General features: G+C 36.1%; 6 protein-coding genes across 6 annotated transcripts; 3 read left to right on the top strand and 3 right to left on the bottom strand.

The window, feature by feature from the left end:
• Nucleotides 1-256: 256 nt before the first annotated feature.
• Nucleotides 257-2,912, top strand: LOC129565937 (uncharacterized). The gene is made up of 4 exons (XM_055441323.1): nucleotides 257-514; nucleotides 606-756; nucleotides 910-1,073; nucleotides 1,148-2,912. Exons 2-4 carry the CDS (start codon nucleotides 611-613, stop codon nucleotides 2,713-2,715), a joined length of 1,878 nt encoding a protein of 625 aa, XP_055297298.1. The 5' UTR covers nucleotides 257-514; nucleotides 606-610; the 3' UTR covers nucleotides 2,716-2,912.
• A 1,479-nt stretch (nucleotides 2,913-4,391) lies between these two features.
• LOC129566114 (uncharacterized) lies at nucleotides 4,392-6,144 on the bottom strand. Its single transcript, XM_055441712.1, has 4 exons — nucleotides 5,933-6,144; nucleotides 5,218-5,241; nucleotides 4,901-5,126; nucleotides 4,392-4,732 (listed from the first exon to the last, which is right to left on the bottom strand). Exons 1-4 carry the CDS (start codon nucleotides 6,085-6,087, stop codon nucleotides 4,472-4,474), a joined length of 666 nt encoding a protein of 221 aa, XP_055297687.1. The 5' UTR covers nucleotides 6,088-6,144; the 3' UTR covers nucleotides 4,392-4,471.
• Nucleotides 6,145-9,115: 2,971 nt separating this feature from the next.
• Nucleotides 9,116-9,903, top strand: LOC129565524 (vascular endothelial zinc finger 1-like). The gene is made up of 2 exons (XM_055440500.1): nucleotides 9,116-9,344; nucleotides 9,479-9,903. Exons 1-2 carry the CDS (start codon nucleotides 9,228-9,230, stop codon nucleotides 9,860-9,862), a joined length of 501 nt encoding a protein of 166 aa, XP_055296475.1. The 5' UTR covers nucleotides 9,116-9,227; the 3' UTR covers nucleotides 9,863-9,903.
• Nucleotides 9,904-12,776: 2,873 nt separating this feature from the next.
• On the top strand, nucleotides 12,777-13,644 carry LOC129565523 (zinc finger protein 219-like). The gene is made up of 2 exons (XM_055440499.1): nucleotides 12,777-13,073; nucleotides 13,182-13,644. The coding sequence occupies exons 1-2, from the start codon at nucleotides 12,963-12,965 to the stop codon at nucleotides 13,581-13,583; spliced, it is 513 nt and encodes a 170-aa protein (XP_055296474.1). The 5' UTR covers nucleotides 12,777-12,962; the 3' UTR covers nucleotides 13,584-13,644.
• Nucleotides 13,645-16,175: 2,531 nt separating this feature from the next.
• Nucleotides 16,176-19,962, bottom strand: LOC129566425 (paraplegin). Its single transcript, XM_055442357.1, has 14 exons — nucleotides 19,724-19,962; nucleotides 19,493-19,631; nucleotides 18,765-19,395; nucleotides 18,567-18,697; nucleotides 18,330-18,491; nucleotides 18,218-18,251; nucleotides 17,939-18,145; nucleotides 17,832-17,872; nucleotides 17,679-17,762; nucleotides 17,489-17,622; nucleotides 17,247-17,383; nucleotides 17,092-17,179; nucleotides 16,769-17,003; nucleotides 16,176-16,655 (listed from the first exon to the last, which is right to left on the bottom strand). The coding sequence occupies exons 2-14, from the start codon at nucleotides 19,628-19,630 to the stop codon at nucleotides 16,281-16,283; spliced, it is 2,397 nt and encodes a 798-aa protein (XP_055298332.1). The 5' UTR covers nucleotide 19,631; nucleotides 19,724-19,962; the 3' UTR covers nucleotides 16,176-16,280.
• A 3,322-nt stretch (nucleotides 19,963-23,284) lies between these two features.
• On the bottom strand, nucleotides 23,285-27,046 carry LOC129566426 (hexosaminidase D). Its single transcript, XM_055442358.1, has 5 exons — nucleotides 26,443-27,046; nucleotides 26,103-26,286; nucleotides 25,790-26,048; nucleotides 24,886-25,441; nucleotides 23,285-24,821 (listed from the first exon to the last, which is right to left on the bottom strand). Exons 1-5 carry the CDS (start codon nucleotides 26,463-26,465, stop codon nucleotides 24,110-24,112), a joined length of 1,734 nt encoding a protein of 577 aa, XP_055298333.1. The 5' UTR covers nucleotides 26,466-27,046; the 3' UTR covers nucleotides 23,285-24,109.
• Nucleotides 27,047-27,418: the final 372 nt, after the last annotated feature.

Below are 27,418 nucleotides of genomic sequence, written 5' to 3'. Positions count from 1 at the left end.
AAGAACGTAAAATATACAATGTATCAAATTCGATTGTCAATAAAACTGCATTTGAAAATTTTAAAGCCGAAAGTCATTTATTTTTCCACTAAAATTGGTCGATTTGAATTGGAGTTTTCAATAATTTGTATATTCTAAATTCGTGTTGTTGGCACAACTGACAGCGTTCAGTATGAATATTGTGACTTTGTGTCGCTGATACCATAATCAAATTGTTGCTCCTTTATTGTAGTTGTGTCCACACCACCCGAATAAACATCAAACACTATTGCTTTTAAGTGTATTGGTAGCTATGCTGACGAGTGCCGGTCTGCTTACGCTCTATCAGCAGCATATTGTGTGTTCATTCTGTGTGTTGTGAAATTCATCTGCTCTTGGAAAATTTTATATCAGAATATCGTTTAGACAGGAAATATAGAAATATTGTTCGGGTAATTCATAATTGGATGTTAAAATTGTGTCCGAATCGTCTTTATTTTGAAATCAATCTTATATTGCTTCCATCGGAAACATTGTACGTTTTGTTTGTATTAAAAATGAATCTTCCTTGAGTGTTCCTTGAAAACCACAAACATTAATAGCGACTTTTTGTTACATTTTCATAGCCACAATGGAGGAAAAAATCGTACAGATTCAAAATGCGTTTTGGCAAAATGTTCAATCCGAAGTATGGGTGGCACTGGATCAGTTTAGACAATCCAAACGGAAGCTTACAAAAAAATTTATCGAACATTTTCAGAAGCTGACCAACAGGCGGTAATTTTAATGAATTTACACGAATAAATTACATATTATACACTACAGACTACACGCGTTCGCACAGCAGTATAGCGGAGAATCAACTTTCTTTTGCCGCTAAGTGGATGTGTCACAAATATCTTTTATATAACAAATGAATTTATTTTGTAGAGTGATTGAAACATGCCAACGATATTTGAACGAATCAAGGCCTAAAAAGGTCAAAGATGCAAAGAATGCCAGCAAAGTAAACGGACAACCGAAAAAGCGACAAAATGAAGCTTCTTCTTCGTCAACACAGCCTTCTCCTATGAAGAAGCCAAATGTCGATCATGGTATGATATTGAAATAAGATTTTGATTGAATCGAGTGAGTGTGCATTTAAAAAAAGCCTTTTCTTCTCTTTCAGGTGATAAAAGCAACAAACAAGGGCATGATGATTTGCCATGTACAATTTTCTTCTGTGTTGATTGTTTGGACGACAAAAACCCGGCCAAATCTTTCATCGGAACTATTGATGATGTGTACAGCCATTGGTTGGCCAAACATGCGGACGAATTGCTCTCAAAGCCTTTCAATTTCTACGCTGTGGCTTCAGTCGGGTGTTTTTACTGCAAAAAGGTTGGCATGTATCACGAGCTGGTGCAACATCACGAGGACAAACATGCTGGCCAACAATTTGCGATTGTTAATCGTGGTGATCGCGATCAATGTGGCTTGTGCCGCTCCAAAAACGATGACATGACAAACCATTTCAAAGTGGAACATGATATGAAGTCAGCGCCCAAGATATTCAATCCGATTTGCTACACAGAGAAACTGATCGACGAACTCCTGAAAGTCAATACACATACGAAATATCAATGCGAAAAATGCAATCAACTGTTCGCAACACAAGCTGAAATCGCTGCACATTTTGAAAATTCACACAATGGCCAAGCAGTTCAATCGAAAGAGCTTACAAACCATGGAAGCACACCAGATCACTTGATTTGCGGCTATTGCCAGGGAAAGGTCGATTATGCAAGATATTCGAGCCACTTTTGGGACCATTCATACAATTTCTCTTGCTCGAAATGCAAATATGAGTCGTCGAATTTGTCTGAAATGATTTATCATGAAAAGTGCCGACACCAAATTGACACAGTGAACACGCATCGCGAACTATTCGTAAATCAACTGAAGAATCATTTTCTCACCACGATCATAATATGGCCCAATGGTTTGACTCTCAAAGAACAAAATGTGAGCGGAACGAAGTTTGATGGTAGCAAATCATTTAACACTTTTTTGGACGGGTTTTTCAGTTTCATGGTTTCGTCAGCCAAGAAGAAGATCGAATTGAACGCGAGCGAGCGTTCAACATCGCAAAGTGAATCGGCCGCGACTACTGTCCATGTCATAACACCACAAAAACAATCACAACCACAAACGGCTTCAACTGTAACAACACATTCTGCAACCTCCAATCGGTCAACTATCATTGAGGAGCTGATTGAGCAACAAAAGCTAGCAAACAATGTTTTCGTCTATGGCATTAGAAGCAATCTTAACGAACGAGATTTGATTAATGTCTTCTTAAAATTTTGTCGAGAGGTAGGTGTTGCTGGTGTGACCATTTCAGACATTCATCAAGATATAATTCAATGTAAAGACGGAATTATTGTAAAATTTCATCGGATGGACGTAAAAAAAGAGTTTACGTCGAAGACGAGGGGGAAGTTCGTTCATTCTAGTGTGTTCAACTTTTATCTGCCACGTGGCCATGCTTCATGGAAAATCTACGCACAGAATCATATGACGGATTATTTTCGCAAAATTCATAGGGCTGTGGTACAATTAAAGCCGCATTCATATGAGCTACGCAAAAATGGATTTGCGGTTAAATTTGGCGCTAGAGGTGACGAACACATCATCCAATCGCAACAAGAGCTCATACATTTGAACAATCATGGAAAAATTATTTCTAGAAATTAAAATATTTCATTTCTTTACTGTTCATTTTTTTTCTCGATATACTTTACATAAAATCATTTACACTAAGACTAGAATTGCCATATTTTCAGCCATTTGTTAATACGTATCAACAATTTCTGTTTAGCACAATACAAAGCCATTTATATCATCATTTTTTTTCGTCCTTGAAGACATAAAAATATAAACATATATCGAAATCGAATTGTTTTATTTCATTCTCATATAAAGAGTGGCTAGTGGGAATAATGCTGTCATAGTCAAGGTAAAAGCGTGATTTTTTTATAGTTTGACAATTAAATCGAATCCGTTTGCAAACGCAAGTTCCAACTAATAGAAAGGCATTTTTTTAAGGATATCTATATTTTCATGATGATTTAATGGCGATCATTCATTTTATGATGACCTTTATTTAGTATAAATTTTTGGTGACGTAACCAGAATTTTATCCGTAACATTTGCCTAGGAATATTTGGACTAAAATTGATCGGTTATTCCGAAGTTAAATTTTCAGGTTGTGACAGCGCTGAACCAACTAAACTATTTGCTATTTACTTTGAATATGAATTTTCATATTAGCAAAACAAACGTTTGATAAATCTTACGATTAAAAAAAATTGATATTAAATTTAAGAGCTAAATATTTTTTTTTATGTATGACAAAATATAAGGCATTTGCATCGAAAGTAATTTGGTGTGCATCAATGATTGCGATATTACTTGAGTGCGTATATTTTTCGGCATAAAAGTTTCTCTCCAGATAAAATAAAATTCATTTTAAATGAAATCCACTTCAACCATAGTCGACTTGATTTATGCACTGTGGCCACTTTTAATTGTCATAATATGTAATTTATAGAAAATCTGGGCGCAATTTTTTTCATCAGTGCATCGACAATCAAATAAATTAGCGTTTAAAATGCATCAGATGCACTTGAATGCATTGCTGCTCCCTCTCCGTGTATGCAATCCGATGCAATTATGGGAAAAATTGCAATGTACGACGATTGCGTGTCAACGCCACACGATGGCTCTTGTACAGGAATGTACGCGTGCATTTCAAACATATGCGGTTAAAGAATATCATACCCATTTGTTCACGTACTCTCTTCACGCGCTCATAATTTAACGCACTATATATTTTCCGCTTTTTTTTCCCTTGTGTCTCTCTGTGTCTCTCTGCCGAACTGACACTCGCAATTACGTGACACACATTTTGCTGTAGAACGATTGGGATTTCAGTTTCAATTGCTATAAATTCTCGCCCGAAACAAGCTGGCTGATTGCGATGACGAGAGAAAAATGAAATTTATCGTTAGTCATAAAATTTGGGTTTTTTTATTACTTTTCTCTATTTCGTTGTTTCCATTTCGTACTCCAAAGAACACTTGAATTTTATGGTTTTTTTTTCATTTCATTTTAAAATATTTCAAAGTCAGTCGTGAATTCAATAAGTTGTTATAAAAATTGGAAGAAAGAAGAAACGCCAACTGGCCGTAACTAATCGATGCACAGTCGTAAACGTGATAATCGTTTAACACTGCAGACTAACTCAGAAACGCTGGCGAAACACAATTGTGTTTCATTAATGAATAAACTATTTCACAGTTAAAAGTGGAAAAAAGATTAACTTCGTTTATTTTATTATTTAAATTTTGAACGGCGTAGAAGCTCTAACAACGAATCATTCATTTTTCAGTCTAATAATTTAAAGAATACGAAAGAAAAAACTGCTTTGCCAAAGTGTGTGTTGAATTATTCATGTTTCTTCTCGTGTTTCCTTCGGCACTGAATCGGCACTTCTTGCAACGAAAGAATTGTCCAACTTGAATGAGATTTTTGGTGCAGGTCCATAGAATACATCGCCTTGATCGTTGGTTAGCAAATCAACATTGTCGGCTACAGATGATATCATTGCTTCATGAGGATCGTTCTGAAATAGCTCTTTGTTCGCATCACCTGTTGTGCTGGCTGTTCCAGTTTTCCGGAATCGACTTGTGCCTGCCGTCATTACCATTACCTAAATTCAATGAGAAAAACGTTTAACGAATTAGAAGTATAGTTTGAATGTAATTTAAATCCAATTCAGAGGAATTTTGTTTTGGACGCAAATCCATCAGAACGCAATGATTAAACGCAAAACTACTGGAACATATTCGAAAACAAAAAATTTGTAATGGAAATGTACCGTTGGATTCAATGATGTCATTTGCTCTTTCAAACATGATTGCAACATTTGGATGAAAAATAAAAATGCCAATAATGTCAGTGCAGACATAGCCAGTGCGTGATTTTTGCTTTTATGACCACCACCACCACCACTGCTGCCGCCACCTCCTCCGCCAAGTGTTGAATAAACATGTTGATGGAATGTTGCTTGCCCTTGACCTTGGCCATGACCAAATCTACCATTACTTGAGAATTATTCACACGTATCGATTTGAAAAGAACTTTTTTTTATTTTTTATCTCATCATCTTTGAATGGATTTCATTTCATATCTTACCCATAATCAGCTGTCTCAGGTTCACTGCATTCCATTTTCAAGTAGCCAAAAAGACGCGAACAAAAAAGGAAGGAAAAAACACGTTTAAAAATGAAAAGAATTTTTACAAATTAAAATTTTGATTCGATGAGCATTTATTGACTCATAAGTACTGAGTTTAGATATCATATATCCAACAGCAAGCACACTTAAAGGCATTCAAAAATTATGCGAAAGAAGCTGGCTTTTTGTCTACAAATGAATTTTTTCTAAACGCGTTAGGTTTCTCTCATTAGCTCGCAAAAAGGTAAACACAATCATACTGAAGCTCACCGCTTCGAAATGCGTAGAGATAAAAATTAGCAGTAATAAATTTACTTTACTTTTACGCGAAGCTCCTTAGAGATACTTCGCTCATTGCTTTAAATTAATTGTGCTGTAAGGTGTCCATGGCCTTGTTTATTGCATTTAATTTATCTCGTCGTGCCGTACGCAATTTGACCTTCTGATGTTAACGAACATTAAATGAATGCTTGAATTTTTTTTTAATCAAATTTTCTCCACGAAAGTGAAGCAGAAGAGAAAGAAAAATGTTCGAGATAAATTAGAAAGATAAACAAAGTGATGAAAAATCTAATCAATTAAATGTAAAAATTAACGATTAAACGAAGAACAAAAAAGGGAAATTCGTAAAATTTATGGTTCGAACATAGACGCTTGTTTTAATCGAACTTACTATTCATAGCCGCCTTGATAAGCTGGATAGTAATTAGGTAACGGAGTATCGTATGGATTTTGATGTGGATAATTTTGTGCATCGAAGAAACGATCTCGTGTATTGGATAAAATACCACTCGGTGTATTACCATTCTCTAGACGACGACCATCCATTATATTTTCTTGATTGAAAAATCACTCTATTCGCACTATTTTAGAAGTATATTTTGGCTAAGTAATAGCATATGAGTTGCCAAAATTCGAAATATGTTCGTTTATAGATGGAAAAGTGGGTTACTTGAAAACTGATTTCGACAAACGGTTAATAAAGAACTTTGCACAAACTTGATCTATGATGAACGATGTTGAGCTCAAAACTCGTCAAGCAGAAGAATCAAACTAAACTAAACAGAAACTGTGTGGTAAATGTTGTTATTCCAATGGAATTTAATTCGTTTGTCACAAACAAAGCGTTTGTAACGCTCTGTCTTTTCTTCTTCTCTCTCTCTCTCGGTGCTACGCTTAATGCACAACATTTCATTCGGTTCTACCTAATAAACAAAGATGAGCGAAGCATGAGTATATAAAAAATGAGTGTGTTTTTCTGTCCTCTTCTCACTGGTCGTTCACTAGGTGGAGTGAAAAAGACTAATTTTATCGAATGGCAATAAAGCACAAAAACAAACTACTGAGCACCAGCACATATAATTTCAAGAATGAGTAATGTTTAAAATGTCTTTGGCGAAAGTTTCTCTGGAAAAAGACGAAGCACAAAATATATATACATTGGCATAGCAATTTTCAACGTCTTGTACGAATGAAAACCGTGTGTTGTTGGTGTTTAATTCGGCAACGATTCGCATATTATCTCCATCACAAGCAGCTTTAACCTGAATTATTGTTGAATTTGCCAAGGAAAAAGGAATGCTGCTGCTGTCGTTGTTGCTGCTGTTTAGCCAGTGTTTGGAGAGTTTTCGACACTCGAAAAAGGAAACACAATGTAATGTACCTTTGGTTCAATCGGAGCAGCAAGCAAGGAAACACGGAACACACTGTAAACGAAACTAACGGCGAAGTTGCATGGGATTTTTGGTCGAGAGCAAAAGCGAATGAAAACTTTTCGTATATATCCTGCATTAGGAAAAGCAATTAATCACCATGTAACTCTGAACCGGGCGAAAATTCTATTTATCACATGTTTTCGTTATATTTTTCTTCTTTCCGCACTGTTTCCGTCGACAGCATTTGTGTGCAAGTGTGAGTTGATACCAAAATTTGCTATCGTAAATTTAATTTCATCGAATAAATACATCCATTTGGGCGAAGAAAGGAAAAAAAAGTCATGTTTTTCAAGAACTGTACAAACTAAACTAATGCTTTATCAACGAGACACTCTTTTCTTTTACTCTCTTTTGCTCTTTCTCACTCCCTCTCTTTCTAGCGCTGAATCTCTCTGGGTGAGGTGCGAAAATCAAATGGTGATGCGGTACTTCAATTTACATGCTTTGTCCCATTATTCTGTTCATTAACGCTTTCGCCAGCTCTATCGCGCTAGGCTTGTCATTGCAGCAGCAACAACACATACACTGGCATTGCCTTTTAATTTGACTTCTTTTGTCTTTCACATGCCGCGTGTTTTTCAAGTGCACTTTTTGAGCTAACAAACAAGTGCTTTGTTACAAATTTTACAACAAAAGTAATTCATCTACTCGATGCACGCAAGAATATGACTAAGGACAGTTTTTTCTCGCCCGCTCTCTCAAAAAGGTTCCTTAAAGAATTCCGTTTTTCTCTTTCATTTTCCATGCGCTGTTCCGAGTCATTGGCATTTAAGTGCTTGCAATAAGCGAATGGAGGCAAATGTCGTATCAAAAGACCTTTTCACACGAAGCCGTCTATTTCAATTCACTTTTTTACACTGTCTACGAAGAGAGTTCAAACTCTGAATCTCTGAATAAAGCCGACAGCCTCATTGTCAAATCTTTTACACCAAACGATATTTGTAAATTGACAAAAAACAGTTTTTTTTTCGAGCCTTTGCCAAATTTATTAAAACATAATTTGGTTTATACACCAAAAGATTATCCAACCGTCACGTACAAAACGATGCCTTTTTTGCGTTCATTAGTTTAAAAAAAATATTTCGCTTTGTATATACTTTGGAACACAAACACTTTTTTTAGGCAACACTTTACCGTTATGCATCATGTCACATCGTGATGTCGTCGTTGATATCTTCGCCTGTTTAAACTTGCATTTTGCTCGTTGACATGTTTGTTTACATAAATTCAATTTGATTCGCTCTTTTGACAGCCTTATTTCAAAGATGATCTACAACTTAGTTAGTTGGGTGATTTCAACGCATTCAGATCGATTCGTGAAGCATATCCAAAATGTTTGAGCAAATAAATCAAATCCCAGTATGTGCAATTTGTGGAATCGAAAACACTGTTCCAACTTGCTTCGAACAGCAACTAACCGAAGCACTTGAAATTTTATTTGAATTCGCAAAGGATGATCAAGATTTGAAAAAGGTAAGAAAATGGTGAACAGTTTCCCAGAAAAATTGTATCGGAAATTCAACCAAAATATTGATTAAATCAATAGGCTCAATGGAATCCATCAACACTCAATGTGTGTTCGCAATGCATCGAAGGCATTTTCGTTGCAACGAAATTCGTACAAAATTACGAACGACGAATCAGTCAACCTGATTATGGCCTCAGTGACGATGATGTTTCGAACGGCGATATCACGACAAAAGAATTTGATATCATTGAAATTGAAAACAATCCGTCATTCAAATGCACCGTTTGCGACCGACGCTTCAAAACCAAGGGACAAGTGAAACAGCATTTGGAACGGCATGAAGCAAAATCGAACCAACATGCGTGCTATGTATGCAAAAAGAAATTTTTAACCATGTCACATTTCACACAGCATCAATGTTTGTAAATAAAGCAGCATATAAACATACACATACATTATTACATTAGTTAGCGCACGGCTTATACTAAATACAACTGTTTAACAGTTGGCTTTGATTGGTATTAGTTAGCATAGGGTACATGTAAAGCGAGCTACAAAGCACATAGACAAATGCACAGACATTATACATAGACATATCCACTCGTATCAATGTAGTGAGCGATATTTATTTTCCCACCTCATCACGTTCGTTAACGAGCAGTGTTCATTGGATTCATATTAAGAAGAGAGACGCGCAAAGAACGATTGAATTTAGATTCTTAACGGGTTTTTTTCTAATCATTTATTAGACGGATCCAACGATTTTAATCGAAACAAACGCCACAATGTCACGAATTTGTCGGGTGTGTCGACTTTCGCGAGTATTTATGGTGCCTTTGGAGCAAAACAACGAAGATGTCAAGAATATTTTGGGCATGTTGAACAACATTGTAGAATCCAATGTGAGTAAGAGAAAAAGACTATATGTCAAAAGATGTGCACCAAGTGCAGTATAAAAAGTACATTCGTTTAATAACAACAACAAAAAACCAATCGAAACTGATACTGACACTAACAAATATTCTGTGTTTTCCAGGCATCAGCATTACCGAATCATATCTGCTCTCCATGCAAGGACCGCTTACAATGGGCATTCGAATTCAAAATAAAATTGACTGTGGCGCTCAACGCCGAACAGATGGCTCAAAATCCAAAATTGCCTGGCGAAAATAGGAATGGTGGTACTTTGACTGAAAATACCGAAGGTCGAATCTCGAAGAAAGGAAAACAGACGAACGATAATGAAAAGACACGGCCATTCCAGTGCGAAAAATGTGAACGACGCTTCAAATATAAAGAAAACTGCCAAACACATGAAAAACGACACGAAATGAACCTCAAAGAATATTCATGCAGAAAATGTAAACTCTGTTTTTTGAAAGTAAAACATTTTACAGATCATGCATGTAAATCATTTTGAACTGCAATAAACGGTTCACACCCTGTAGAACAAAACCAAACGACAAATGCCAATTTTTCATTGTACAATAAACGAATAGTGTTTCAGTACTTTTGCATAAACAAACTCTTTCCTGTCAGCTCATAACCAAAGAAAAAGAGAAAGACGAAAAGAGGAGAACGACATTCAACAATATTTCTCTTGTCTTTTTCTCTCATTAACGAAATTCATATCCCGTATATCCATATCGTATTGCATATTCATAGTGGTGAATACTCAAACCTCCCATACCATTACAAACACAATTTCTTTTCTATTCTCCATTCCACTTCCTTCATTGAATCGAGTGTCTCATGTTTGTTTTCATATCGTCATATTTGACAGTTGGGTTTCTCTCCTTGTTGCTAAAAGAACATTTCGAATTTATAACGCTTAAAAGTGTCATTCGTTCAGAGTCGGATTTAAATATTATCGTATTCCAAAAACCGTGAAAAATGTCTTCAAACATTTGTAAAATTTGTAAAAATAACGACCATTTCAATTCCAATGAAAAATTGGAACGCATCGAGCAAATGATAAACGGATTATGTGCATCAAGTGTAAGTTCCATAATTACAGTGTTTTGTCGATCGAATTTGTAATCGATTTCTGTTGTGTTGTGGGCTAACTATTAATTATGATTTTCGATTGTTCACAGAATTCGGCTCACGTTGTGGCAAAGCACATTTGCATCAAATGCGTTGGAAATCTTCTGATTGCGGACGAATTCAGAAGAAAATATGAACAATCGATTAAGATGAGCCTTGGAAAAGGTGTTGAAAACCTCGAACCGATGGAACACGACCCTGGTTATGATGTCATTATCAAAGAAAAGAAAGAACCGAAAATGGTTGAAAAGTTCGAGTGTGACATATGCAGCAGAGCATTCAAAGTAAAAGGTCATCTCAGTCAACATATCAAACGGCACATGAAAAAGTCCAATCAAAACCATTGCCACAAATGTGATTCCAAATTTCTAACACGGAAATTATTTCGGAGTCATGCATGCAAAAAAAACACAAAAATCGATTTTAGTTGACTAAGTTTTTCGTTAACGGTTTCTGCATAAAAATAGTTATTTAAGTTACATTTTAAAACGTCATTAAGTAAAATATCCAAACCACATAGACATTTTCATATTTTAAATAAATTGTTTCATTTGTATGCGTTTAAAACGGTATATATTTTCAATCGTGTATACGTTCATGCGAAGTAACAAATGAAATAAACAGTATTATCGCTGAAATAGACGTCGTTTGTTTTTGAATTGCAGATATTTATTCGCTTATGTTTGCTTAAAAACGTGTGATTGTGTTAGTGCCAGCATCGCAAGCACCGTGAGCGGTATAGTTTTGTAATTGCATGTTACTGTTGTTATTGAACATGCTACGGTTTTGACATTTCGAAATCACACTTGATTGAAACTGTCAATAGCTCATGTGCAGACGATGATCAGTCAGTTCGGATGCACAGTACCTCTGAGCCATTCTTTGAATTAACATCATTTTGCTGCGTTAATAAACTTTTACATTTGCTGCGTATCAACGTGTTGAAATATTAAAACCATTGGAAAAAAATGTCGACGACATCGAAAATGTGTTGCATCTGTCGATTCGACACCCCCAATTTGATTGATCTGAAATATAAAGATGAGGCAACAGATATTTTGGCCAAATTGAAGGAATTCATTGATTTGAATGTAAGTAGAGTGGATGTTTTTTTTAGCTTGTGACCGAAGAATTGTGTAGAGAAATGAGCGAGGAGAGCTTTTATGACACCTGTTGGTATTTTTTGATGAATATTTCCTTTGCTTATTATAAAATTCACAAAGTGTGTTTTGTATTGTGTCGCATTGAATTAAACTGATGCTTATTTTTGTGACATTTTTCAGGTCATGGAACAGGATCCAAAATTGCAGTTCATTTGTTTGCCCTGTTATGATAACTTAGACGTGGCATATAATTTCAAGCAGAAATGTGACAAATCAATGGCAGCCAACCGCTTAAGAGCCGCAAAAATGGCGTTCAAGTGCAAAACGTGCCCGTCCTGTTTTGAAACAGCCAACGAATTGGAAAAACACTGTGTTACCCATCCAATCGATCTAACCGAGGATGATGAACCGAAAGCAGCAGCAGCACCAAATGGTGCCGACCAGAAGTATAACAAAAACCGACCAGATCATCACGATGGTGAAATTAAAATGCAATTCAAAATTCCGATGCGACCACCGAAAAAGGAAACCAGTTCATCGAAAAAGAAAACCGAACACAAGTCGGTAAAGAAAACCAATCACATGTCGGCATCTCATCACAGTTCAACGTCCCAGCGCAAGAATATTCCGAATTTCAGTTTCAAATGTCCGATTTGCACACATAAATTTCTTACACGCCCTGCATTATCAAGCCACATTAAGTGGCATGACATCAAAAAGTTGCAATACAAGTGCCCTGGTTGCAGCCTTTTCTTTTTGAAAAAGGAACACATGAACGAGCACATCAGACGAAAACATTGAAGGAATACTCAACATTTCATTTTTATGACTTTTTTCTAACACTTTAATGCATTTACATCCTCCGAACGAAAGAGTGATATTAGGATGCAATTGATTCGCATCTCGTTAAGCATATTTTTCTCAATTCAATGATCATTATTCAGATTTGCAAAGGCCATTTTCATTTAAAATGATGTATTTTTGATCAATCATCACGAAACAGCACGAATACAGTTGATCCAAAAACAAAGTTACATTTCGTATGCTTGTCATAAGCTAAACAAAAATTATTGAGTAAACAGGGAGAATCAGCTATGGAATTCAATAGGTTTGTATAAGCAGTGAAAGGTTTGTTCTTCATACAAAGCAGCCATTGTTCATTTGTCTGAAGTCGATACAGCGAATTCGGCTGTTGTTCTGTCAAACTCGTTTATACCACAAGCGCAATGTCAAACTTGATTTCATAATATTTTGTCATATTCCATAGCCAGCGACTGTATTTATACCACCACATCATCAATATTTTCATTGAAAACAGAGTAAACGAAAGATTTTACGAAATTTTCATCGATCATTTCATGTGAATACATAATGCCGACTTGTCGAGTGTGCAGAAAAGAAAAGGAATGCCTGATTTCTTTGACATTGGGTGATGGAGCGGAACATGAGGCACATATGCTGAGCCAATTCATTGATCCAAACGTAAGTAGAAATTCGTCACTTTCTGATCATTATTTGACGATTACAAGAAAATTGCTTACTTGTTGTGTCTAATTGATTCCAAACCTTTTTATTTATCTGTCAACATAGATCAAGTATCAATCGAGCTACATTTGCCTGTCATGCACACGGAAATTAGAAGTGACGTATAATTTCAAGAAGCAATGCGAAAAGTCTTTTGCAGTCACCCAGATGAATCAGAACCAAGCGCCACCAAATGATACAACCGAAGATGAATGTTTACTTGTCCCATTGGACGATCAAGACCCATTGATAGAACCAATGTACGAGGAAAATTTTGTAAATTCAGACACCGGCCAAAGCAAAAAATTCAAATGTCATATCTGTGAAAAGTGTTTCTGTACCTCGTGGTACCTTACAGACCATATCCAACGTCACAAGGAAAAGAAGAACCAACACTACTGTCCATTGTGCAATCTGAAATTTTTGACAACATCACTTTACAAAAAGCATTTGTCCTCTGCACATTGAACACGAATCTTTTGTGCTAAATTAGATCATTTAATTGATAAATAAAACGTTTTCGTCAAATCATTTTATCCTTTTTTGCTTTGTGTTTGACACATTGAAACTATCGAAATTAGATACTGAGTTTAGGGGCGCATCACGGGCAGCATATGTCAAAAGATAAGGTTAGTACTTCCCTGTAACATGAAAAATTGTACCAAGTAAAAATAATGCGCAGAAAATTCAAATTAAGGGACCCAGAACGTTTTTTTTTCTCGCTTTGATCTAGCTACTATTTCATGTGGTTTCAAGTCAATACAAGCTATAATTAAGCTTCCTGTTTGTCATTCATAACATGTATGCTATTTTCTACTTTCAGGATTTGGTCGATGTTTTTTAAGCGGTTTTATGCAGAGAGTTCATTAAAAAAGTGGCCCGATAATGAACCCCTTTGGATTGAATAACCACATCAAATCATATTTTTGGAATGTGTTTCCTGTATTTTTCCAGAACGGACTAATTTGGACGGTTCTTTTTCCTGCTCTCTATGAAATCGTGGTAACCACAAAATCGCTAACAAATATTCCCTGAAAACAGTGTGTGTAATTTGCATTGTTCCCTTTTATCCCTTCCCGTTTATATAGGTGACGAGAATAGCAATTCAATGGTCAAGCCATCTACAATGGATGCGCCCCTTGATGTGTGCGGGTGCATGTTATATTTCGACCGAAAGACTGATGTTCGCAGCAGCCAGCCTCATTTTGCACAGATGTACTGCAGCGCATGATGCGTTCGTCGAATGCGGTATATGCTTAATCAGATTTATGGACGTAAATTCGACTCCAATCAGTTAAAACCATTTGGCCAATAACTTTCTACGAGCATTCAATGGTGAAACTGAAATGAAACCGAATAATGTAGCACTCTTTGCGATTGCAATGGGCAAACAGCTTCAAGTTGACGCAAAAAATTGGTGGTGGCGAGGGAGTATGGAAACGGAAACCGGCCAAAAAACAATTAATCGTTTATTCGGTAGATGGTTTTCCGTACGTTCGAATCGAGCAAATGATCGGTTAATTTCACTAGCACGTGATGCTGGGGCTATATCATTTCGACATGAATGCTGTGCATTGGTATAAAGGCTTGAATGCATGTGTTTTGTAAGAGAACGAATGAAGTGAGTTTATATGCGGTTGATGGAGATACTTGGATCGGCTTGGCTTGGCTCAGCTCAATCGCATGCATGTTTAATGCACTTCTGCATTAATGGTTTCTGTTTTTCGACATCGATTGCCGCAAGGGATATTTATCATGGCATCAAGCAACGTATTTATACATACATGCTAGCATCACCACCACCACCACCACCACACCATCATCATCACACATTGGTGGAGTGTGCATCTCGGAGTGATGCGACGGCAAATTACACTCATTCATTCCATATCCCCATCCGTTTTGCACGTACGCGAAATCGATACACATTAGAATGTGAATCAAAGCCAAAGATAATTCCATTGCTCTTTTGATTTATGCGTTGATAATAATGTGGTTATTTTGTCGCACTGTAATAAGATGGAAATACAAATATCGTAAATCAGCGGGCGCCATCCAAAATACACAATTGAGCGGATAATTTGTGTACGACACCGCACAACACAGCCAAACCATTGTTAGTTTATCAAAATAACCACAAATTCAATGGTTGTATTGGTTGGAAACCTCAACTGAAAGAAAAAATTAAAATAATTGGTTTTCGGAAGTTTTACACAGCTTTTGATGTTTCAGTTGATTCCAATTATTTTGCTTGAGATGTCTTTGGTAAAAGTTATCAGATATACGGACTGCATTTTAAATTTCATTCACAATCAAATTGGTTGATAAATTAAATTTTCATTTTACTGAATAAATCTTGTAATCTAATTGGTTCTGTCTGTGATGCGGCATCGCAATAAACAAAATTATAAAAATAAGCCCAAAATATACAGTTGTTGTACCGTCGATTCTTCCAAACTCAAATCTCACGAACCCGCCGAATACATCAAAATACACGACCAACTTTTGCAACACGTAATGACTTGAAATCAAATTTTAGGCGAATGACGTGCGCGAACTTGCTAGAATGTTTATCGCTTGTGTTTTCAATTAAATGTTGTGTTCTGCATCAATGCCACTGCAATGTTTTTAGCTCAATCGGTAAACATTTTTGATGAATTCTCCGGTTGATTTCTCTCTCAGCCGAGGCAAAACATTTCCACTTTAACATGGTTCCATAAATTGCAAACCGTTGCAGACTTCTGCGGTCGAAGAACCTCATCTCCGCTCATCTCATCATCAACACGTCTTCATTAGCGTGTTCAAAGGATATAATTTCCACTTATTTGAGAAATTTTGTTAAATTAACTGAAATTCTATGTGAGTATCGAGTCAAATTTACAGTAGTCGCTTCATCATACAGTAAATTAGCTGCTCAAAAAACTTGTAATGTAAGTATAATAATTAATTCATTATTTCGAATTAAATAAGTTTTCGGAATAAAAAATTTCTGATATTTCTTTAAGAAAAACCCTCAACAAACGCCAATTCAGCAAATCAAACCAAAGTGGAGACGGTTACTTTTTCCTCAATTTCAACAGATTTCTAATAATTTATTTGTTTTAAAAAAACTTCTGCAAAATACACATCTAATAGTAAAAACAGAATACTAAAAGATAAAAACATCTATTGCTGTGTGGTTGTTGGGCTGGGACTTTGTGTTTCTGTTTGCGATAAATTCTCCAATGACTGTTCGAATTCGATTGGTTCAACCTTTCGTTTGGCTGCATCGTATTTCGGTGGTCCAATCAATTCAACCACTTGGTCATAGTTCAACGTTTCCTGTTTCAACAGGGCTTCGGCCAATGTGACTAATTTATCTCGATTGGTTTTCAGGATTTCTTCAGCTCGGAAGTAGGCATTTTGAATGATTTGCCTTGATTCGATGTCGATTAAATCGCCCAAGGCTTTTGAATATGGCTTTTCATCGTTGTAGCTTTGTTCGGGTTCGTCAGGCACGTACATTGGTCCAATGGTTTTACTCATTCCGTATTTGGCGACCTGAAATTGGGTAAAATCGATTTGATCATACCATTTTTCATGGCAGCTTTTAGAAATCAGAATAACTCGAGAACAACTACGTCGTTTCATTCAAACATATTAATTGAGCTCACCATTGCAAAGGCCATTTTGGTAACTTTGTCCAAATCGTTCTGAGCACCGGTTGTAATTCGATTGAATGTGATATTCTCTGCGGCACGTCCACCCAAAGCCATGCAAATCTTATCAATCAGCTGCTCTCTCGTGAATAACTTCTGATCTTGTGGTGTGTATTGAGCAAATCCAAGCGCTAAATTTGTTCGCGGTACAATGGTAACCTTTTGCAATACGTCTGAATGCTCCAATAGCCTGTAATGAGAACAATGAGCGCATGAGATGAGAACAATCACATATTTTTGATGCTATGTTTCTTTTATTTAGAAGCAATGTTCCATACCATCCGACTAAAGCATGGCCAGATTCATGATAAGCCACTGTTCGACGCTCCAGTTTGCTCAGCGAATTGGATCGTTTCTCCGTACCACCTTTTTCAAATGAAACAAACAATAAAAGCATTGGTATAAAAGCTCCAAAGTTATTCACTTGACTTACCAACACTGCGTTCCACAGCATATTCCAAATCACCTTCTGCTACGAATTTCTTGCAAAAACGAGCAGCATGTAGTGCAGCTTCATTACAAACATTTGCAATATCGGCACCGCTGAAACCTGGTGTCAAAACGGCCAATCTGTTCGAAGTAACGACACAATTAACATAAAAGACAATTGAAACGTACTTAGAAATAAGAGAACTCTTAAACCAGGATTTATTTGCACTCAAAATGTTCACTGACCGATGAGAATACGTAGATGGATCTTTTTCCAGTGTAATGCCGCTCAGGTGTTTTTCGAAAATTTCCTTACGCTCAGCTAAAGTTGGTAAATCGATAGTGATGTGTCGATCAAATCGTCCCGGTCGCAGCAAAGCCTTGAAAAAACACATCATTATTACATTTGCATTGAATGGATAAACTTTGAAATTACCTTATCCAAGATGTCAGCACGATTGGTACTAGCCAGCATGAGAATTCCTTCCTTTGATGCCATACCATCCATTTCGACCAGCAACTTTTAAGAAATTATTCAATAAAAAAATAATTTAAAAAAAGTTATCTAACACGCAATATTTCAAAATACTTGATTCAAAGTTTGCTCGGACTCTCCAGATGTTGGCGATGCTGTGTGATAAATTGAAAATTATTAATGCACAAGACATTGCTTTATTTCAATGAACTTCGTCATACTTGTATTGGAGCGTTGTCTTCCGATGGCATCGATTTCATCGATATAAATGATACATGGTGCCTTCGATTTGGCCCTTTTGAATAAATCACGAACACGTGCAGCGCCCAAACCACCAATCATTTCGATAAACTCCGAACCATTCATCGTGAGGAAGGGCACTTTAGCTTCAGTGGCAACTGCCTTTGCCAACAGTGTCTTACCACAACCTATAAAATAACAAACGATATTCGAATTAGAATGAGATTCACGTAAATACTTGCGGCATTTTCATTCATTACCAGGTGGGCCGAGTAAAAGTGCTCCTTTTGGAACCTGTAGAAATGGACGATTTTCGTTAGAGAAAAGAAATTTCAAGATTAAATTGAATAAAATTTTGAAAAGCATCCATACTCTAGCTCCAAGTGCTTGATATTTCTGAGGTCGCTTCAAATAGTCGACGAATTCCATAACTTCTTGTTTGGCTTCCTGCATTCCAGCTACGTCTTTGAAATAAACACCCTTTCCACCACTCGATGGGTTGATAATGGTCACTTTCGCTTTGCCCATTCGGAACTGATTCATCAAAATGGAACAAATTTCAGTATATTTAATTCTATGACATCATACGAAAAAATGCAAGAAACTTACGAAATTATCTCGGCCCATCGAACTGGCACTCGGCATTCGTTTCAAAATGGCGTAGATAACAGCACAAGCAATGGCCCCTGCAAACAACTTCATATAAAGTTCTGAGAAGCGTTCGTATCGAATTGAAACTCCTGAAAATGAAAGTGAATAAAAAATTAGGAGATCATTTTCTAAATCATGGAATGATTTTAATCGAACCTTCGGCGATGCCCATTGATTTCTCAACCTCTCGAATTCTCTGTTCGAATCTTTCAACACTCGGAACGGTGAGCATATACGAGTTGAATCTTGGACGACGGCCATTGATGACAGCTCCGTCATGCAGTACAATGCGAACATACTCATACTGAGGTCGAACAATTATCTCCTTTACTTCGCCGGCTGCTAGCATATATTGTACAAATTCTTTCCACGAAATGGTGTAATTTTCTGAATCACCACCACCGCCCCGATCACCGGCGATAATTGATGTTACGACAAAAATGGTAAAACTGATGCTATAAATTAAACTAAGCCACAGAATGGTCTTAGTAAGGTATGCAATCATTTTGTTTGTATTATTTTCACGGTCTTTATCTTCGATTGACTTTTTGCTTTTTTTCCTTTTGTCATCATCATTTCCACTACTTTGTTTATTGTCCGGATCACTAGATTTATTCTCGTCACCTGAACTCTTTTGCGGTGTATCTTGATCCGTTTCTTTCTGTTTCTCAAACAGACACGTTGATGTACTCAAATTGCGTGCGATAAAATGACTTGGTATTGAATTGATTGACGAACGATTCAATAGTTTGAAAACCGCTGAAAACTCATCTTTAGCTGCTTTCACCTATTTTTCCACGTTTGGATTGGAAACGAAATATTGTAATTCAATCATTTTCATGGGAATTGTTGCGTTTATATCAACACATTTTGCATATATTCACCTGCTTAGGACTCTGCGCAATTCTAACACTTGTGCCAAAATTCACACTCGGAGAAGTGCGATTTGTACTGGTTTGCTGTAATGCATATCGCAGGTGTCGACTGTTAAATAGACAATTCGGTTTCCTCATTGACCACATTCTAAAAATTGATGATACAACCAAAATAAATGAGTTAATAAAAATTCTGATGCATCGTAACACTTGATTGCGAAATATCATATCAAAACCTACTTCTTATAGATGATTTATTGACCGGCTTCAAATTTTATACGGATTCAATGGAATATTATACATTTTATGGTTTCGTCACAAAGTTGAAAATTCTTTAATCACAATTCCAAGCGTGGTTTGTTCACGATGTACTGCAAATCTTTTTCTGTAGTTATTCTGCGGAAGATTTTCCAAAAACACTACATAAAATCCGAATGACACAAAACATCAAGAGATTACTTGACATTTCTCCCTATCATATGGCCTATCACTTTAGTTCGGTTAACGGGCAACAGAGCGCAAGTGCCAAAGTTATGTACCTTCAAAACTTTCTTCTGTCGATGGAGACACCTAACTATTTTTCAAAATCCAGTGAAATAGAACGTTGACAAATCTTTTTTAGATGTTTAAAACTGTTTTTGATTGCATTTTAAATGAATTTTTTTAATTCAAAATCGTAGGGAATCAGAATGAGGCATTTTTATAGTAAAATTGTAGAATATAATTGAATAGCTCTTCTATACAAATAACGTTGTAGTTTGGAGCACGAACATATTGAAATCAACACGATAAAAACATTGAGTTAAAAAAAAAGAAATCAAAATGTTTTTGTTTTTAATGGATCATCACAATTTAATGAAAAAAAGTTTATAGGATGCAATGCTTCTCCGTTTGTTTATTTCACGAAAAAGCCATCACAGAAGCCGTCCTCGAATTGATTGCTATTTTTCATATCAAAAGAATAAAGTTATTTTTCTTTTACTCGAGTCACTTCCAAAGGGATATTGCAACTTTTTTGACCAGAAAAAATGCCATCTTACGTCGTGCCCGTAAATTATTTTACTGTACATTTAGATGGTAGAGCTTGAACAAAAGTTCGATACTATGCATAAACTTGGAAAGAGCTTGATAAACTTGATGAAATGGATATATTTTATGGTCGTTGCAATACCCCTATGGTCACTCCTATAAATCGGATAAAGCTAGAAAAACACAAAATATACGAATGGAATCTCTTCTATTAAAAAGTAGCATTGAGTGATAAGAAATACCTATTTCAATAACATCTATTAATGGCATGATCTTTTGTTCATTGATCGTATATTCTGTATAGCAAATGCATTGAATCAGCTATCAAATTTATTTTACCCATATACATGAAGTTGGCTGTTGATGAATCGACATGACAACGCGAACGTCCATAGTGCTAGTGGTTTTTTTTGTCATTAGTGTATCAATACTTGAATGCTTATAAATGTTTTCATTCACATCTGATTTACATGTTTTATACCCAATTACGTCAAACGTGATATGGCTGTAGCTCTAATAGATCCCATAATGGATTATGGAAGTGTGGTAACATACGGCTGGGGCGCCCACAGCACTCAAAACCAGGTGCACCGTGATCTTGTTGCTGATAACCACAAGATTCGATACATTTACGAATTAAAGCGTAATGATCATGTTACCGAATATCGTGAGCGTTTAAGTGGATTGACTCCTGAGAGTCGAATTGTTCGCCTGAGTATTTGAATCACATGTTTATTCGTAATGGTGAATCGTCGCGTTATCCAGATAATCTTCGCATAAATTTCAATCCGTGTACTGCATTTGATACTGGCGCATTTAGTTTCTCTGCAATTAAATTTTGGAATAGTATACCGGTCGAAATAAGAAATACTAAATCTCTAGTTGCGTTTAAAAATAATCTAAAGCATCTGTTCCACGCAGTAGATTTCCTGGCATTTTTCAAATCGCGAATCCTCGGACCATTATTATGAAATTTCTTATCCAATCTAGATTTAGTTTGTGATTCTTTTGTTTTTTTTATGATCTTTCCCATTGATGTTAACGTAATTTAATTGTAAAAAAAAACTCATCAGCATTGTATTTCTCCTAGTTCTTCAGAATCAGGCCCAAGGTGGTACCCCAAAAATCATTTATAAGAGATTCTGTATGAGAAGATTCCCAATATTTCTCGAAAAAATTAATTTTTTACTAAGAAACTCATCCAAATAGTGTATTTTTGGGGTAGCTCCCGAACAAAAAATGATATTTTCATAGCAAAATGCATGAAAAACGTAACTTTTGTTCGGGAGGTACCTCGAAAAGTCAATTTTGAGAGTTTTTGTCTGGGTGTGCTCCCAATATTTTCGAGAAAAAATAACTTTGCGCCAAGATACTATCCCTGAAAAGCCTATATTTAAGGATTTTTGGCCAAAAGTCGATTCTTTTAGAGTTGAAATCGAACCAACCAAATATGCGGCCAGAAATATGTGAAAACATCACTCGATTTGGTCATGTAAGTACCCAAAATATTCGTAAAGGATCATACTAGATGTTGAAAGGCAGAAAAGGTAGAAATTATTTGCTTTTACCTGTCAAACCGAAGCTCATGTTTGTGATTTGCTCATTTTGGCCTGAAATTTGTCTTATATGTGTCGATAAAAAAAAATCTAGACGTGGTTTCGAACAAACTAATGATGCAAAAGTGCTTGGTTTTTGGTCCTCTAAAACAAGCAATCGGAATTTCTCATGTGCAGAAGAAAACGTTGAAATTTGTTACACGGTGTTATCAATTTCGCATTTTCGTATAATCGTCGAATAGAAGAAAAGTTTTCAGAAATGGATATAAAGGATATAAAAAAGGAAATATTGCATGTGGAGATAGGAAAATATTTTTATATTTGTGTATGTATTTCTATCATCAAGGGTTGTGAAATTTCAAATCAATTCATGGCAAAATCCAAAAAACCAAAAATGATTCAGATTAAATTAAGAAAAGTGTTCTTACTTATCGATATCTCCGCTTTCAGACTCAAAGGCTTACTTTGAGCATGCAATGTATGATATGAACAATGCACGCACCTCATCTTTGTTCAGAATGCAGAACAGCAACAACGATTTAATTACACCGAGCAAATTGTTGAGAAAGGCGATCACCGCACAAAACGAATACATCGATAAGTTCAGTGTTGACCCGGATCCCGATGAGAGAAATGAATTGAAAATTGGTAAGAGACTTTTTATTGGAACGAAATAACAAAAAATCTATAACATTTATTCGCGTGTGTTTTCAGCATCAAAAGGATGGTATAACTTGCTAGTAAGGCAACTTCAGCAGCACAGAATCATTTTGGCGAACGCAAGAGAAAGTATGATGACAAAAATTACTCTATCTTTTATCCTTATGAATATCAATCAGTAACGCATATTAAATTTTTAATTAAAGGCAAACATTCAAAATATGCTTAATAATATCAGAATAATACTTCTCGTATCCAGATATATGGTTGCGTTAGCAGCAACGGCAGCCGCAATCGTTCTGACGAAGCAAGGCGAAAGAAGAACGCGCATTCACATAGAGGAGAAATACAGCGCATACACATCGTCGTTAAAACACGAACCAATGGCTACTGTGATATTTTAACGACGATGTGTATGCGCACTGTACTTCCCCTCTATGTGAATGCGCGCTCTTCTTTCGTCTTGTTCTGTCGGAACGATTGCGGCTGCCGTTGCTGCTAACGCAACCATACATCTGGATACGAGAAGTATTATTCTGATATTATTTAGCATATTTTGAATGTTTGATTAAAGGAGCCTTCGGACACCAAGGTTATGGCTATTTCAACCAATTGGAAAGTAAATGGCAATCCAACTGGTGACTTCAAGAGCGAATCGGAAGGGATTTTTTTGCACGATACCCAAAGATTGAAAATAAAAAGCGATCGAATGAACTGCAACTAAATTATTCACAAGGCAAAAACCAGATTTACCATTTAACAGATAAATAAATCATGTGTTCACAAAATGAAAATCGACTCTTTTTACATCTATGACACCAAATCGAAGCAAATCTTATTTTGATCAGGCGGCACTTCGGCTGATTTCTTTTGATCTGAACCAAGTCGTGAGTCAATTATGCGTTTTTTGATAAACAATTTCATCAGATTTCTGAAAATTTATTTTTTTTAAAAAAACTTCTGCAAAATACACATCTAATAGCAAAAACAGAATACTAAGGGTGCAGTCACACTAGGAAACATTTTACTGGAAACATGGAAACAAATTTTCGCAAATGTATGGAAATAAAAAGTGTTTGTTTCCAGCATCTTTTTTTTTCATACATTTGCGAAAATTTGTTTCCATGTTTCCAGTAAAATGTTTCCTAGTGTGACTGCACCCTAAAAGATATAAACATCTATTGCTGTGTGGTTGTTGGGCTTGGACTTTGATTTTTTGTTTGCGATAAATTCTTCAGTGAATGTATGTGTAGGAATACGTATTTCAATGACACTTTGAAACTAGCCGTTTTCTGTTTTACATAAAAGTTAAAATCGATCTCCTCTATTCATCTTTTTTTTAAAACAATAATGAAAATAATTAGACCCCTATCTTTCTTTCTTAATTAAGTGGTCTTCGTGGCCAAACTTGGATTGATGTTAAATATTCGGCATTCTCTTTCATTTTTTTCAAAGCATCTATTAATGGCATGATCTTTTGTTCAATAACTTCATTGATCGTATATTTATCGTAATAGTCGGCCAACGCTTCTTCAGCGTTCATGAGAATGTTTTGTAGCTGTGATTCCAGTTCTGTCAAATCCCTTACGGCCCATTCAATATTTATCGGTGACCCAAAGCCGTGTTTCACTGCATATGGAGATAAGAAACTGTGATCAAAGTTAATCCTGATAAGAAAATGTCGGGTCGCATCTAAAATTGAATGCAATTTGATACTGAATTCCATCGCCTTCTGGCCGGGGAATGAACAGTCTCGAAACTCTTTGTATTCATTCACATTTATTTCATTGGTAGACAAATCGATCCATCGATCATTTTTTGGCTGTGGACACGACAGTGTCGATAATATCGATGTTTTATTGTAGTTTGGTTCGAAGTAGCCCAATGACGAAACGCTTAAACAAAGTGCCAAACTGGGAATAGATGTAGGCAACAATTCGCACAAGCCAACGAAATGATTGTATCGCTGCCAACCGGTTAGGGCGATCCCTTGAATACCATTCCTAAATCGATTTGCATAGATATTTATCAAAGCCATCCATTGCAAATGATTCTCCAAATGTTTTCGAATCGGCGGCAGAATTGCTGTTTCCCTGAAATTATAGAAACAAATTTGTTTATTCGATTTCTTCGGAAAGAATGAAACAAATATTTTACCCAGCTGATCCTTTGAACGAAGATGCAGCCCAAACAGTTGAAAACACTGAAGCGTACCGCATCCATATTTCATGAAAATTATTTTCATTCAAATTGGTATGATAAGCCCAAATCATTGGCTCAATCAAGTCACCCAATTGTGAGTCTTGTAATTCATTCAATGGCATCGAGCGCATCATATCGTCCCAAATGACAACTTTCAAGTGTGGCCATCGATTTCGAATGACAGTGGTAACCTTTTTGATGTGTGATACGAACAAATGATGCTTACTCTTTGATTTACATCGTGAACATTGACCCATGTTATAAACTTCATCACATCCAATGTGCAAGTGTGAAAATTTCGGCCAAACTAATCCGTCTTCTTCGATCGGTAAATGCATTTCGATTATTTGCATGAGCATTTGTTCGATCAAATCCATTGATTCCTTTCGATTTGGACAGATTGAGTCGGGTGATGAGATTGTTTCACGTAGATTTAAATATTGTTCATGTTTTAATGCAAATTCCATATGCCCGAACGTTTGAACCAATGGCATTACGCTTAAGCCGGCCCCTGTTTTCGGAAAGATGAACGATTAGTTCTCATAAAAGTTATTACCCAAATGAACCATTTGCGAGAAATTCAGTGCACAACGGAGCTGTGCAGAGTTCGGCAGAGTTCTCATACATGTATACGCTATATCTGAAGCAGTGCGTCTATGGCTACTTTGATGTGTATTGAACAATAGAAATGTAAACACAGCAAAGTGTGCTGTTTTGCTCGTACTTATAGCGTATTTACGGTATCTCCGCCGAACTCCGCACAGCTCCGCTGTGCAATCGTCGCCAATGGTTCATACGGGTACTTTCTGAATTTTCGGAATTGGAACAAATCAACAGAAAAGAAGCACAAAAAATTTACACGTTGCAGCCTTAAGTAGCTCACGCACTTCAGCTCTGCTATATGCATTTGTTGCGGAAAGATGTTCGATAGGCTTTTGGTATGGGAACATGTCTTCGTACTCGATTAACAATCCGGTTGCACCAAGAACTTTTAACATCGGCAATAAACGCTTCAGATAAGCTATCTTCGGTGGAGCTCCTTTTAAATCGAGATGCACCAATCTTTGTTCTGGTGGATTTCCATTACGAGGACTCGCATCAGCTACGATCGGCACATCCTAATGGAGAATTCAGTTATCAAAATTGTGTGTTTGCCAATTTGTTGTACTCACCAGATTCTCTAGTTTAAGTTTATAACGCAACTCGTCATTAACAGTGCAATAAACGATGTCCGCAGGTTTTCTAGCGGATTCCATCCAAATCCAAATTATACCAACGCAAAACAGTACAACAATCACAGGGATTACTTTGATTCGCTGTAGAAATATTGCCGAACACTTTGGGTGACATTTCAATCTATTTGTGCATGGAAAAAATCGCATCAAAACAGAAATGACAATAATGTAAAATAATGGTGTTTATTAAAACAACGCAATAACGAATGTTGTTCCTCATGAGATGAGTTTTCACGGCAAGTATATTGTCACTTCGATTTAAACCTAACTTACTTACAAGCTAAACGCAAATCTCTTCATGCTAAAATTTCAAACAGATAACAATTTGCTCAGAAACAGTTTTCAGTTAAAAAGCTCCAATACGACTGGTCAACCAGTTCATAAAATTGTGCTCGTACACGATTGAATTCAATAAAAAGTGAGCATTGTTTTGTAATGAGCAAGTGTTTCTTTGTAATAATTATTTTTAAAGCTGTCTACATAAAAAATATATCGATTAAATTTGCAAACGGGTCGAAGATACAACCACAGCAGGCTTGATGAAGAAATTTTGATAAAAATATACTTCTGTAACAGATGTTTTGACTGGCTTTTATTGATATTTCTTAAATTCTCACAGAAACAAAATATTAAATCGTTGTTTTTGAACGAGTGCAAAGCATCGAATATTCAATGCATTCGTGTAATAATCTGAGTCACGATCCGATAGCATGAGACTTTTTACGTCACAGAAATGTGTACGTGCTTTACATGTTTATTCATGTTAAAATGATTGAAACTTGCAATTTTGACTACTTTCAGGCGTTGTTGTTGTGTTCTTCAATGGAATTAAGATAGAAACTTTGTGATTACATGTTAGTTCATGAATATTTTCACTTGTTTCGATTTTGTCACATTCTGTACATTCAGTGTCCATATGAATCAATGTATTTTCTCTGAGTTTGTTCGAAAGATAACTGAACGGTTGCAACCTCTGTCGGAATTCTACAACACAATTCGGAAATAATTTGGTTCGATCCATTCGAAAGTGTACGATTGTATATTTGGTGAAAGCGAAGACTAAACCAAAAGTGAAATTGAATCAGGAATGCGAAAATAAAAACTGAAATTTCTCATCGATTGAGTGGATTGAGTTGATCCTAGTAACTACTCTTGGATTTTTTCTCGAGTAATCTGACTTTTTCACTGATACGGATAATATTTTCAATCTGTTGAAGAGGTGTCATTGACCCGACATCTATGACGTCTTATGA

Source organism: Sitodiplosis mosellana, unplaced genomic scaffold (assembly GCF_009176505.1).
Source record: "Sitodiplosis mosellana isolate CC-2019 unplaced genomic scaffold, AAFC_SMos_1.0 Smas_scaffold_3, whole genome shotgun sequence".
NCBI lineage: Eukaryota > Metazoa > Arthropoda > Insecta > Diptera > Cecidomyiidae > Sitodiplosis > Sitodiplosis mosellana.
The sequence above is the reverse complement of the archived record's forward strand: the minus strand, read 5'-3'. Positions and strand labels throughout refer to the sequence as shown.